The sequence below is a fragment of the Oryzias latipes genome, chromosome 6 (assembly GCF_002234675.1).
Source record: "Oryzias latipes chromosome 6, ASM223467v1".
In the NCBI taxonomy this organism is placed as follows: domain Eukaryota; kingdom Metazoa; phylum Chordata; class Actinopteri; order Beloniformes; family Adrianichthyidae; genus Oryzias; species Oryzias latipes.
This window is the reverse complement of record NC_019864.2, coordinates 6,916,231-6,931,375: the sequence shown is the minus strand read 5'-3', so window position 1 is coordinate 6,931,375 and position 15,145 is coordinate 6,916,231. Positions and strand designations below refer to the sequence as shown.

The 15,145-nt window shown below is 38.2% G+C and overlaps 1 protein-coding gene across 7 annotated transcripts in view; it reads right to left on the bottom strand.

Moving 5' to 3' along the window:
• Positions 1 to 14,322, bottom strand: part of LOC101173385 (kinesin-like protein KIF21A) — a 74,345-nt gene extending 60,023 nt beyond the window's left edge. For 4 of the 7 annotated variants that reach the window (XM_020703788.2, XM_011475765.3, XM_011475768.3 and 1 more), the window contains exon 1: positions 13,985 to 14,321. In XM_020703788.2, coding sequence (XP_020559447.1) covers positions 13,985 to 14,028 — 44 coding nt within the window. In that variant the 5' untranslated portion in view covers positions 14,029 to 14,321. Of the gene's footprint in view, positions 1 to 13,984 lie in introns of all 7 variants that reach the window. The other 3 variants (XM_020703784.2, XM_020703786.2, XM_020703787.2) reach the window with 1 other exon arrangement.
• Positions 14,323 to 15,145: the final 823 nt, after the last annotated feature.

The following is a 15,145-nucleotide window of genomic DNA, read 5'->3' as shown; positions in this document are numbered from 1 at the left end:
AAAGAGTTAAAGGCTCTGAAAGACAACCTTAAATCTGAAGAGTCTGCCAAACACTAAAAATAGATTTACTAACAACAGTGACACATGTATATGTGCACAGATAACCATCATTATCATCATTATTATATATGGCCATACTGGATTGATGATTATCATGAAATGCCTCATAAGGGGAAAAAAAGATCATGTCATAATGGAACATATCTGATAGAACTTTGAAAAAAAAATTTAAATATCAATATTTTCTGTGCATACAATAACAGAAGTAGTTTGTAACAAAATATAGAACATTGATTTAAAAAAAAACCTGTTACACACGTATACAGAGAATTACATCTGCAAAACAGCAGGAGCTGACAGCTCCACTAGCTTGTACAAAGGCTGAATAAATTTAACAGTTTGTGACATGAGGCTTCACTTTAAGAAGCCCTCCAAACTCCAGCTTTTACTTTAAACACCCACTCAGATGAAAGTCATGTTATTGGTGTTTTTAACATGTGCTTGTAGCATTTTTCTCATGACGGAGAATAGGGCTGCACAATAAATCGCAAATTTATCATTATCGTGATATCAGGTTGTGCAATACGCATATCCCTAAAGTTGGTGAAAATTGCAATAAATGGTTACCATAAATGTGCTAAAACAATCTTAAGGCAGCTTGAAGTATTTAACCAATCAAATAAAACCATTTATGCATTTGACCAATAGGATGGACCCTTTTTATAATAGATGCTTGCCTCCTTTGTAGACTAGGGTTATTTGAAGTATCATTGCAGTTATTTTGTCTCTTATTTAAACTGTTTCAGTGAAATGGAAATGTTTTTGGTTGTTTTGCTATTTGTTAATATATCGCAAGTTATATCGTCATCGCAATATTGATCACTAATATCGCGAGTTTTCCTCATATCGTGCAGCCCTAATGGAGAACATATATTAGGAAAATTAAGCTAAAAATTTCACGTCTGATTATTTTTTTGATTAAATCTTTGTGAATCAGGAGCAGATGAGAAATTGCTGTTTGAAAAAAGATTGTATTTGTGCGTAAAAAATATACTGGACTGTCCAGAAACTCCCTGCTCTGCTCAAGTCTGATGTATCCACTTGTAGATGACTAGATTCATATACGTCTTTTTTTCCCCTCATCTAACTGTACACGTGGATGGCTCCAATGTTGCTCTTCATTTTTGTTGCACCGCTAAGGCTAGGTTGGGGTGAAAGGAGTTGTAAGCTAGCGGGAGAGAGTGTAAACAGATTGATGATAAGAAGGGGGTAGGCTTTTTGCTTTTACAGTGACAAAATAATGAAATGTATTGTATGCAGAAAATGTTGGCACCTGGACTGGAATTGAATTCTAAATACTGTTCAATATGTGTTAGATTCTACACATTGTTCCATATATGCCGTTTTGTTTGCTATGTAAAACTCTACCATAGAGAAAGCACTGAGAAACCATCTGGCATGTCAATATAAGTTCATGCAAAACAATATTTCTTAAAAGTAGGATTTTTTCAAAAAGATAGTATCATTTTAGAACAGTAAAGTCCAAAGTGTGGTCTGACATGTTTAACTCACCCACCACAACACACAGAGGTCAGGGTGGCATCAGCTCCACCATATGAGCAGAGGAGCACACACCTTCTGAAAAAGTCTATCAAAGCCAAACACTAACTTTAAAAACAAGAAAAGAAAACACTCAGAGCTATGAAGTCTTCTGTTGCCAGTATTCAAACTCCTCTGTGAAGCGTGAGGCATAAAAGATGGGGGGTTGCCATAGCAACTGCTAGAAGGGGCAGCCGATTCGAGTCCTAATCCGATCCCAGCAGGATATAATGCTGCTCTGGCAGACAGAGATGTAATGAGGCGGGGCCGCCGAATAACATGAGTGCACTTAGCATCCTGTCATCCATCAAATACTTAAATGTGGGATTTATTTATTCCTAATCCAATGGAGTCAAAACATTTTGTGTTTTCTGTTCAGGGGTGAAGACAAAGAAATAAGATAATTTTCCTCATTTTTCTTTAGTTTAAGCACCAGACAGTGACACTGAAGTCTTAAAAATACATCTTTTTAAAAGCTGTCCATTCTGCATGATAAATGACAGCTGTTGGAAAGACCGTAATAACAGAAATGAGCTCATGTCTATGTCTAATAACACAAAGACATATCTATCTCCTGATCTGTGTCTTTAATTCCAAGCCTAAAAAGTGGAAAGTGTAATCCATGTAAGATGATAAATGTACAATTTTCCCACACTTTCAGTTTTAAAAAGTATTTAATTTTACTAACAAGTTGAAAATAAAAAAATACAATCAATTGCAGTAGTTAACAGTATTTCAGTCACTCAGGGAAATGTAAAATGGCAACATTTTGTAATATGTTTGCAGCAAATGTGATTTGAGCTTTCTCCTATGATGTCAGAGCTTCCAAAAAAAAGATGCAAGGCCAGCTTTCTGTCAGAATGCATCGACTGGGTTTCCTGGCGGCCGTGAAACTGCCCTGACCTTAGCTTACCAGCCCAGGCTCCGATAATAAAGCTGGATATGCACAGACATACAGACTCTGCTGAATGACAAGGCCTTCAACCTGTGTCCTTGTCAGAATATGTGCTTCCAAAATATTTAATGAGGGATTTTTTTAAATCCTAGTGGCATGCCGATAATGATGATGCATTTTCCTAAATGTCAGGGGTCAGAGAACAGCCGCCTTTTCTGAGCGGGAGATAGAGAAAAGGGCAACAGACAAGGCATCAGGGGGATCATCCCAAAAGTCAAGAATGAAAGTGGAACAGGATACAGGGGTTGCTTGAGGGCACCGGAGCAATTCTTCATCAACTGACATGAGTTCACAGCTTCTCAGGTGAAAGGGTGAGAACAGCAGGGCTTTGTGTCCGTGAATTTAGTGCTTTTCATCAAGAACTGTGGTGGTTTTACTAGAGAGCACAGGAGTCATTGTTGCCTTTTAACCATTTAACCCTTGTGCTATCCTATTGACCCCACCCTTACATTGATGTGTTCTTCCTACCATGACAAAGGTGGATAAAGGTGGAAAGATTTCATGTAATCTATGGACACCAGTGAAGATCACAAATCATTAAAGAAAAAAGGTTCAGAGCACTGTCTAGTGGGTCTAGATGACCCAACTCCCAATGTTAAAGTGCCTAAGATAGCACAAGGGTTACCATTGGAGATGTCACCAGTAACATCTAAATAACACACGCTCTTTTACATACCATAAATATTTGACTGTTTATGCAATCAACGTGAATCGGCTGATTCTGACCTGAAGAAATGTGGTGAAACACATTGCTAATGTAGAGTGCAACGCATAGCTTACATAAAGTGTAACACATAGCTAAGGTAAAGTGCAATACATAGCTAACGTATACTGCAACACGTAGTTAACATCAAGTGCAATATGTAGCTAACGTAAAGTCTAACACGTAGCTAATGTAAGGTCCAACACATAGGTAACCTAAAGTGCAACAGGTAGTTAATGTAAAAGAGCTGCACAGTGACACAATGCTGCTTTTTTAACACTATATATTTTGTTGATTATGTAAGCACTTTGTTTTGCATTTCAGCATAAGGCTGCTTTTCTTCACTTCAGAAGTTGTTGGAAGTACGTCAATTAAGCAGTTATTGAAGAGTTACGGTAGTTAAAAGCATGTTAATACTAGAGCTAAAGATCTGGTGTTAAAGAGGCTTCAATAAATCACACCACAAGGCTTTCAAGCTGTTTGCACAGTTTACAGCCTCTTTTATTTGAAAGTTTTATTTCCTCTTGTGTGCCTAAACAGCCTCTGCCGTGAACAAAGTGATAGAAGGACAATACAGACAGCAGAAAATAAATTGGGACATAAATGAAAGTGAAAGCACAGCAAGTGTCCGCTTTTTTCTGGCTGGGTGCTACTTTATTTGTGGACATGCTATGATGAAGTTTCCTGTTTTAAAAGTGGAAACAAATCTAAGACTTAATCTTAAAAGAAGATTTTTGATTAAATGATTTAAACTGAAAACCTATCAAATTACTTCTTAATGTTTACACAAGCTTGTCTGGTCTTACCTCTTTTAAAGATTTGACATTGGTTGATTTTCTCCCACTAGTTCTAACCTGCTGTTGAAACAGTTCAAGTTAATTGTTAAAAATCATTCAAACATGTTTTTATTTATTTATTTATTTATTTATTTTTTTTTTTTAATGATCGCTTAACTCAAATTCCAGGTGAATGTGTTGGATGTTTAATTGTATTTCACAGCCATAAATGGCTTAAACTTAAAGCAGCTGTCACAAGAAGGACCCCTCTCTAAAAAGTGGCACCCTAGCAATTTACTGAAGACTTTGTAACAAGAAAAGAGCTCAATGTAAGATCATAAGAAAGCTACTAACAAAGAAATGTGATTGTTTCTCGCCAGGAAAAAGCCTCTACTCTTCTCTACAAAGTGAACTACACATCTAAACCATTGACTGCATATGAGAACTGGATCAAATGAGTGGGTTGTCATCCAAAGAAAATGGTTTACTTTCGCCTCCATCAAAATAAGTTAATGCAGTTGCCACTTTTTTTGCCATGTTGGAATCAGAAATTGTCAGTAAGCAGTGATTGGTCCAAGTCTGAGTCATCATTTCTATAGCAACCACTCTTGCCAATGAGGAGTGAGCTTGTTCCACTTGAAAATGTCATCAAGAGAATGAGTCAATCAAACATTTTGAATGTTTGACATGAGACCATATACTTTTATTGAGACATCTGATTGGTCAGTTTATAACTTGAATAACTTGAACCACAGAAGAAAATATCATTTTAGGATTATCAAGATGTTAAAAAAGGTATCAGAGCAAGAATGGTTATTCTGACAAATAAAATGACTGAGAAACAACTGTTTGTTTCTCCAAAGAAGTCTATGGGGTTTTGACTTACTGGAGCCAACGGGTGCTTCCTGGTTGGAACAAATGAGGGAAGGGGTTACCAAGTCCAGTTCTTACCTACAGCCATGGATTTCAACAGGTCGAAAACACTTCATTAGCACAAATACCCAATATCAATCATTAGCTATGGAAGAGGAGTTTGGGTTTCAACCCACTGGATCCAGTTTTAACTCCTCATTGACATCCAGTCCCCGCCAAAAAATCTTTTTGATAAATTACATATTTTTTAAGGTTCTTGAGTGTTCTATTAAAGCTAGAGATGTTTAAATAATGACTGATGGTCTTAATATAAAAAAAAAATTGAATGGTATTTTGGGTGAGAACTCAAAGAACAGAAAACATGATACAGAAATCAAGAGAAAATGTCTCCTAAATTGGATCAAAAACTTCTTAATGACAGGCTTTAATGTACTTTACACCCCAGATGCATGATTTAATTTAGTTTTATTTAGGCAGTTAAGTAAAACAAGAAAAGTTTGAAAATGTTTGGTTGTCCTAGATTAATATTTGCCAAAATATCTTCCACTTAGTGTCCACAATGAAACTATTTACAGTCACCAGGGTCATTGACCTGGGAGCTGTTGACAAAGGAATCATCTAAGTCAACCACGTACCACCACGTCTGCAGCGTTCAAGCCAGTCAGAAGGCAAAGTTAGGTAAACGCACCATCCAGCCTCCAGTGAGGGTCACATTAGCCCCGCAATCGATGTTTTTTGTCAGCCAGACATTTAATTCTAATGGAGAACTTCATGGGTATATTGAATGAAAACTTTGAATGAAAACTTTAGCTGAATTTACATTGCACTTTTAACAGCAGAGGCACCAGTGAGACACATTTAAAGGGCCTATATAATATTTTTTCTTAAGCTTCTTAAGCTTTTACGTAAACTATATCCATATATATGATAATATATTATCTTTGGCACTCTAAAGAACGCTTTTTTTTATTAAATATGTGTTATTTCCGCAGTTAATTTTCCAACTCAGAAGTAAGATGACAAATGTCCACATCTCAATTTTTGTGTTAGATGAGTTTTCCCGGGTGTTGTGCATGCTGATCTTGTTAGCTTTTTTGGCATCAGTTTGCCTAGTTATCCAAACTAAAACATGAATGTATGGAGTCAAATCAGGATCAGTCTAAAGAGAATGAAATACCAGATTAAAAATTTGAAAAACAGACAATATAAATACAAAAAGAGGGGGGGGGGGGGGGGTCAGCGGAAGCAGACCGGCTCTAAAAATGGAGGGCCATTGCCACAAATAGGACATAGATGTAACTGAACTTCCACCATTTAAGTGTCAACATAATGTCACCAATAGGTCTCGGTTATGAATATCTTATCTTTAGGAACAATCCAAAAGGGGTGGAGTTCAGTTTATCTCAGTGCAACATGGGAAATTTTACATTAAATGACTTTAATTGCATCACTTTATGATGGACGCTGACAGTGCTGACCTTAAGATTATCAATTGTTAAATGCACTAGGGCTAGCATGATTCACATGTCTCAGAAATTCTTATGGTTTCTTGTTTGATATTACAAAACCGCTTTCCTAGCAAACAGTTATTCAATAATCACTGGTCATCACAGGTAAATCAACAGATTTTCATGTTTTGAATGACTGTAAGCTGCTAGAGGAAAATCTTTAAAAAATGTGGTTTAGCAGATCTTCAGACTATCACGATAGCAACAATCTTGTTTTCATTATCTTTGGAAAGTGAGGTTGTCAAATGGTAATTTAAGGATACACTGGAAACAATTTCAGTATTTGGCCACTGTTACCCTCCACCAGACTCTTCCATTCTAAGATGATGCTAAGCATAGGCTGCACTTAAACTCTGCTTGTCCCAAAATAGAGTCCTGACTGGCCACAGCACCGCAGGAGGACCTCAGTTATCCCTTTCAGTGCGTCAGGAGTCAGCACATTTCTCTAAGACACATCTGCGAAGCGCCACATGTGGACATGTCTGCAAGTCTGACAAAGATCAAGTCCCTGCTCATGCTCTCCCACAGCTATGTGCCATTCATACAAATTAAATTGAATGCAACTACAGAGTAGCACTTATGAATGAACCACACCCAAACAAAATATGCTGTTCTCTCAAATGTTGGCACTTTCCTGCTTTGGTGAACATTTTCACTTTTTTTCCCCTCAACTTCTCTAAAGCTTTGTCTTTCATTGCTGTTCTTCAGCCTTTTCTCTCCCTGCAGATATGTCCCGTTAAGGCCTCGGCTGAAGCAGACCGGTTCTAAAAGTGGAGGGCCAGTGCCACAAATAGGACATAGATGTAACTGAACTTCCACCATCAAAGTGTCAACATAACATCACCAATAGGTCTCAGGCAGTCACAAATAGCTCTTGTTTGCATATGGAGCTTCCACCTCATTATAAAAACACCATGTCTGTTCCTTAACGCGCAAGATCCGACAGTCTGGAGGGAGGGTGAGTGACACACCTCTCAAACCCCTCCATGTTGAAAAATGAGGGGTGTTTTTTAAATTATCAAATGAACTGCGTTTATTTGGTGTTGTGCCATCATTTTTAACAACTCAAACCACTTTTACTGTATGAAATTTGCAGATGCAAATGAACATGTGTTCATGCGTGAAGTTAAAATGTCTTACCTATGATACTGTTTAATGTCACTGGTGCATTCTTGGCATGTCTGAGTCATAGACACAAACATGGCACTAGTATCAGATTATCACATCAGTTATCACATCTTTATTTCATGGTCCGGAGAATTGGCTGCTGGGTGTGCATTAAAAAGTGATAATCCACAGTGATAATGCACACCTAAAAAATAAGTTCTAGTCACATATCTTTAGTGTTGTATATCACTGCGCTGGCTTCTTTAAAACAAACTTTAGCTTTATCATCTGGACAAAAACAGGTGAACTTTCTCTCTGAACTGATGCTTTATTTAATATATTATGACGATCACCATGTATATATCGCTTTCCTTTGCCACAGCAGCTGAGGTCTGTTCCTGGCTCAATACGCAACAAATAATCAGCTTATTGTGAAAAAAGCAATCCAAACTGATCTCACTTGTTATAAAAATAAAAGAATTGCTGTTCTGCGCATCTATCATGACAGGCAAATATAAAAAAATCAGGTTTAAAGCATTGTTTTCAAACAGAGAAATACATCACAGAATGACTTCAATACATTAGTTTTAACCACAATTATTCTTTATTTTATTAGTCATTTCTCAAACTTTTTCATCTATAGATTATAATCGCTTTAAAGTAGGGCTACGAGTATTCAAATACTCAGATGAGTGCAATCTGTTCTAGAAAATTCAAGTATGAATTTTTGGGACGTCCAAGATAGCAGATTTGTAATCCTTATAAACTATAGTAGAGCATAGTAAAATAAAAAAGACTTTGGACATTGCAATTATCACTCTAAAATTCCTGAATAATGTTGATTTTAAGTATATAAACCAAACAAACTGAATTCGCTACCGTTATCAGAAGTAGATACATCTTTAAAGTAAAGTGGCAGTGAAGCTTCACATTTCAAAGTAAAACTATTGAGTGTTTTTCATAGATGAAAAAAAGAGATTGAATTTCAGTTTACTGAAATAAAGCATAAAAAAAGAATTTTGTTTTAATCCATAAGAACTCATGGCAACAACAGTAACAGAAAATGATCAGAAATGGGTTCTGTGGTCCTCTTGGTTTGTGGTAAAATACACAATTTTATTTTTAAGAAAATATATTCTTCTTATGGGTTAAATATAGTCTACAATTTCAATTTAAAAATATGAATCCTTAACTAGGAACATTAGAAAAATCTGGTGATTCCTTACGTGACATCACACGACTGTCTGCTGGCATGGCAGAGAATCCGTACCAGGAATGTGTCTGGAAAATGTTCATCTGGTGTGGGAGTTTTTTTCCACTAAAGATGAGGGAAAACATTTCTGTTGTTAATACATTATTTTTAGGTATTTCTGTGTCGTCATTCATCAATCTACTGGAACTATAATCAACACAAGTTGGAGGATGGAAAACCTGTGGAGAAGATTTTTAGGCCTTGTTGTAAAATGATCCATATCAAAAGTGATGTTTATCATTGTTTACTTCTGAAGTTAACCAGGAAGATGACAAAACACTTTTGAGTGTAACATTGTTTAAAGTGATAAATGTCATTTTTTTCCATTCTAAATCTTTGTGTTTTTATCTTTTATGTTTTGTTGATTCAGATCTCTTGTTTCTAAAATAAAAGTCTATATGATGGTGATTACATAAATGTTTTAATTGTCACACATCCAGTAAAAAGCAACCAGTTAATCATGTCGTGGTTTGATCTGTGAATCCTCGATTTCAATTCGTGAAATGAATTGCCCCCTAAGTATTGCTCCATAGTTCTACTTTAAAGGGACATAAAAAGAATCTGGTTAATTCCGGATCTAAGCCTGCTTTTCAATGTCTTGTTTTATTCCAATACCAAAAACCAGAAAAAACTGTTGTAGTCACCATGGAAAACCTGCAGATGGGCCACTGCAGGTCCCACCTTTATAACGAATGTCCACAAGTCAGAGTTCACAGTGAAAAGACAGCAGGAACATGACGTGTAATCAGCCTAAATTAACAGAAAGGTAAAAAAAGGTGAAACAATAAGTGCATTCATGTATGACTTTTTCGTTTTATTTTCTACTGTCAGTGCTCCAGTAGCTCCAGTGAAGTGAAGGAATCATCACAGCTCCTGCTCCTGACACACAGGCTTGCCTCAGTAATCACGAACAAAACATGGAGGTCTGGGAGGCTTTAAACCCGTTGGGCTTTTGTGCTCGTCTGGTGCTGCCATGGGTGACAAACATGCATCCTGTTTCTGAGCGTCCCCTGGCCCACCGCCAGAACTTTACTGGCATTCTGTAACAAGGAGAGCTTCACTGAAATATTCTGTGGGTTTGAACCCCCAAAAGACCACTTCCCACAGAGGACAAAACCAGAATATTCATTTTTCTAATAAAATGAATCTGAATAGATTTTAGATAACTGATCTGTATGTGGTATGTTATTGTACAAAATAGTTATAGCTACTTTACATAAGTATGAAGTATTTCATCATTGTCATGTGATTTATTGATACTTAAGCAAACGTAATGACCTAAAACTGTGTTGGTAAGGCATTGATAACAGATGAAAAGTTTTGAACTGGATAATAATAATAAATCATGTAATAAATTGGTTACGGAAGAACAGGGGTGGGATTATATAAGTTCGCTTTCTTCCAATCCCTTTAAGCAATCTTTGATTTAATATCTAATTATCCTAAGTTAAATACGTCTTTGAAGGAATGTATGAATGCTTAGTGTATTGTTTTGTGCTTTATTCTATGATTGCTTGAAATAAACCATTTTAAATCAAATTTAATCAAAAATATTACATTTTTATGCTTTTCATCAATATTTGTTTCAACACTTAAAGAAAGTACAGAGTTTCATGGAGTACAAGTGGAGTTGTTTTGCATAGTTTGGCCAGAGGTGCAACTTATACTCAGGTGCAACTAATATGTGATTTTCTTTTTAAAAAATAGGGTCATGTGCTTTTCATTTTCCCATTAACAACCACTAGAGGGCACTGTATGCGTGTTTCAGTATTTTCTACTGACAGCAAAGCAGAAGCAGCAGCGTTGGCCACAGCGCAGTTGTTCCACAGCAACACAGAGGATAAAGACTTGAACAGATCTAGTCGTTTAAAGGGATTTTTGGAGTTAGTTAACTTGTTAGCATGTTCTTTATGTTGTTCATATGTTGCGCTAACATACTACACAGTTATTCGATTCCACTTATGTTTCATGAAGCTAAATACGGTAGTGTGCATATAGTCAGTCTGTTCCTGTTATTATTTTGCATTTCAAAATGGAATGTCCATTCTTGTTCCTGTATTTTGTTAAATAAAGTTTTCCTAAAATTGCGACTTATACTCCGGTGCATTTTAACAATTGATGATTTTGTCTTTTTTATTATGCATTTTTTTGGCATCTGCAACTTATTTTCTGGAGTGACTTATGGTCTGAAAGTAAGGCATGTGCAGCTACTTAACAAGAACAGATCATTCACTTCTGTGACTGTTGCCACAACTCTTCAGATCTGAGCCTCTTATCCTTTCCAATAAGAAGCTTCTAGTCTCTTTTTACATTGTAAACCTCCACACTAGCTCCTGTCTCTCCACATTGCAGGTCAAACTCACATGAAGAAACCCAACAGCTCTAATTGTGCAGCTCGTTTTAACAGGATCGTTCCGCCTCAGTCAACCTCTTATGCTGTCCCGTGACAACAACCTGAGGCTTTCTCTCCACCTCCCAGCCAGTCACTGCGTGCCTCCACCTCATTCCATTTAAGCTTACCTCCAACTTAAGTCTGAAGAGGTTTAGGAGCCTTTTAAAGTAATTATTAGTATTGGTGGACTTCGCCGCAGAGCAACAAGCCTTTGCCAAACTGAAAAATTAGGGGTGGATCCCAGGCATTTGCAACATGCAAAGTTGTTAAAGCGCAAATAAACAAAGCTGAAGTTTCTTGGCTTTGCTTTGATGATGGCGGCTCATCCGTCATCAGTTCTTGAAAATATACGTCATGCAGCTTCTGTTTGTATTGTAGCTGCCGCCTAGCAGGCAGGTTAAGCAAGAACTCCATTTAACTGAGCCTCTCCCTTCAATGTACACCTTTCTATTCAATGAAAACGATTGCGGCTTCTTGAGAAAATATGTGGCCAACAATGTAACCCAGACATTGAACAACTCTTCCTCAATGTAATAGTAGTAATGTAGTAATTTATGCACGAGAAAAATCTGCGTTCCTGTCACAAATTCAAGCTTTCAACAAATGTTTTGATCTTCACCGTCTTTGTAAGGCTTTAATAGAACTAGAAAGTCTCTGTTTTGATAAGCCTGGGTCTTAAACCAATTACCTACACAAGCCTGGGTGACTTTCTCAGCTTTTCTATTCAATGTAGCGTACGTTCCAGGATTGAGCTCGACCGCCTTCACCGCACCATGAAATTACCACAACTTCTGCCGTAACACAAACATGCCGGGTCTTCTGCTGTCACACCTGAAAAATCACAGAACATCTCAAGGCTGAGTGTGGAAAAATTTTTGTACTCACTCACTGTTTCAGTCTAATATGTTGTGATAATAGACTGACAATAATACTGGATTCTTGGTCCTTTAAAAGACACTTCAAGGAAAATTGTGGTTTGGGTATTTTTAACATGTTATTGTGGCATTTTTCTGATGGAGGACAAATATCAAGAAAACTCAGCTTTAAATTGAATTCAAATGGTTGTGAATCAGGATCAGACTAAAAATGCAGTTAGAAAAATATAGATATGATATAGATACAACGGCAGGCCGCTAGCTCCCTGCGCCGGTCTATTGAGATTCATCCACTCACAGAAAAATAGATTCATGTCCGCTTTGTTTTCCTCTTCTGAGCTGCAATCTGGATCAGAACTGTACGACTAGATAGCTTCAATATCGCTCACTATTTTTGTTGCAATGATGTTAGGTTGAGGGTGTGAGCTAGCGGGGGAGAGTGTAAACAGAGACCTCTCAGCAAAAGGAAGACGAGGGGCTTACTCCAACAATAAACTCAGCAGCAAATATCTAACGAACTATTGCCGCTCTTCAGTAATTATGTCCCATAAAACAACACCTTTGACTACAACCAAAAAAACCACTGGGAACACTTTTACAATAGATCAAAAGATGGTCATAGTGAGACTTTAAGGTTTTTTCAAAACTAATAATTGAGTTAAATGAATGGGTGTTTACCCCTTGTGCTATCTTAGATGACCCCACCCTTACATTGACGTGTTCTCCCTACCATGACAAAGGTGGATAAAGGTGGAAAGATTTCATGTAATCCATGGACACCAGTGAAGATCACAAATCATGGAAGAAAAAAGGTTCAGAGCACTGTCTAGTGGGTCTAGATGACCCAACTCCCAATGTTAAAGTGCCTAGGATAGAACAAGGGTTAAAAACACACCATGCAAATGTCCTCTTTAGTACAGCACTGAAGTATCCTAGAAACAAAAAAGTTTGTACTATGGTGTGGCTGGAATTCTCTGGATAAAGTAAGAAAACAAAAACACGTGACGGTTCCTGCAACCATACATGATTGGACTGGTATCAGCAGCACAAACAAACGCTCTTTTCTCTACTGACACATTTCCTTGGATGCTCTCCAAGACAACCCAGCATCAAACAATAAAGCCCCAACTTCAGGTGGACCTTATGAGGCAACATCTATATTTAGATTTGCCCTTTTCCAAATTAAATCCAGAAGCTGCAGCAATAGCATTCACGTCATACACACTTGTGGTGCAATTATGTTTGGGAAAAAGGTTTAACAACAAAGGAGTGGAAAAAAAGAGACAAAGATGGAGGACGGCTGTGAGTGAGCAGCTCCCTCACACAGCAGATGGAGGTGGAGGGAATCTGCTTCGACACTCCCAACAAAATGAGAAGCAGCGATGCTGCAGGTGCGGATCATGGACCCAACATCCGCCCGCCTCCACACAAAGAGGAGCCGGACTGACTGAGTGCCCCCCGTGAGGGCTGGCTCTAGTTCCAGACAGCCGGCTGTCACTCAATTCCGTCTTTGATCGATTGGCCGTCTCTCTGCAGGAGGATCAGGGCAGACTAACTCGGGCTGGCTGCCTTTGTCCCACCTCCTGTGTCGATTTTGGAAACCGGGCCTGGTCCGCCCAGAGTGAAACGGGCCCATCATGCACCTGCGCACTGCGCTTCTTTACATTATTGCTAGTAAACCTCGGGATTTAACTTTATTAACATTGTCATCAAAATACTCCTGGGATTCACGTAGAAACTTTAAACGGCTGCAGACGGAGGGAACAAAAAGGTCTGAGACTTTGAAGGTGGGGCAGGTTCAGCATCTGCTGATAGAGATGAGGAGGACCTGCCACTGTTTGCTAAGCCCGTGGCGCTGACTGACAGGTGGCGCCGGTCAATTAAGAGAGCAGCTACGCATTTCCAGTTTAGGACAAAACGGAATCATGAAAAAAATGAACCTACCTCAGAGCAACACGGACCGAGCTCTCATCCTGTCCGGTCGTCATGATTCCTTAAATGAAAGTCTCTGGAGATACTTAAATAAAGGAGCGCGCGCCCCCACCGGGGGGAGGAGCTGCTCACCTCGACCTCGGCCCCACCATTTCAAAACCCAATTCTGAAAACCCCTCCGAGCGGCGACAGCTGCGTGGAAACAGCGCTGGACTGAGTTTCCGGAGCCACCGCTTCAGCCCCAGGGAGGAGAGCCCCAACTGACATCGCCGCTCCTGCGACGAGGTGAGACATGCACGTGCGCGTTTACCCTCCGCTCTGTTCACGCCGGGGAGGGAGCCGCAATGCGTCAGCAAGCCACGCCCACTCCCGCGACAACACCATGGCGTCAACGCAACCTGCTCACCAAACTTTGAAGAGAAAAAATAAATACAATATAGATGTGAATTTTTAGCCCTTCTCCCAACACAAAATGTATTCAAGAAACACACTTACATTTCTGTGCATGGATCACATATATCGTACTTTTTTAAGACTATGCAGCTCTGATCACGTGATGATTCTGGACTGTGGCTGTATATATATAAAAGATCTGTACATTTGGCTGTTTTTCTTTTTTTTCTGTCAATGATTGACAGAAATATGTATATGTTGCTTATAGATAAAGTATAAAGTAAAAAAATACAAATAAAAATGAATATTGAACCATTTATAGACCCCTAAACAGAACATGTATATTCAAAGCACAGACACACAAATTTATGTACACATCTATAATAGACATATAGAGAGAGAGAGACCCACACACATGCATTCAAGTATAAAAATAAGAGAATCATGAAAAAGTGTGTGCATTTCCATAATTCCATTAAAATACGTAAATCATAGGATATAGATTCAGGTCCTGCTGCTTACTTTTTTTTAGATGTTTATTTTCACATATTTTGGGGTTCCAGTTCATAAAACCAATGAAAACAGAATTTTAAAAATGTGAATACTGTAGAGAAATCTGCCCAAAGTTTGCAGAGCATGTTTTAAAAACAAATAACCTACTAAACTTAAGGCACCTGCACAGGTTTCCCAAATGTCATTAAATTGTCTGTTTGGTTCAGTATGGGCAAGACTTCAGACTTCATAACTAGCCAGAAGACCATCACTGATCTCCTCCATTGT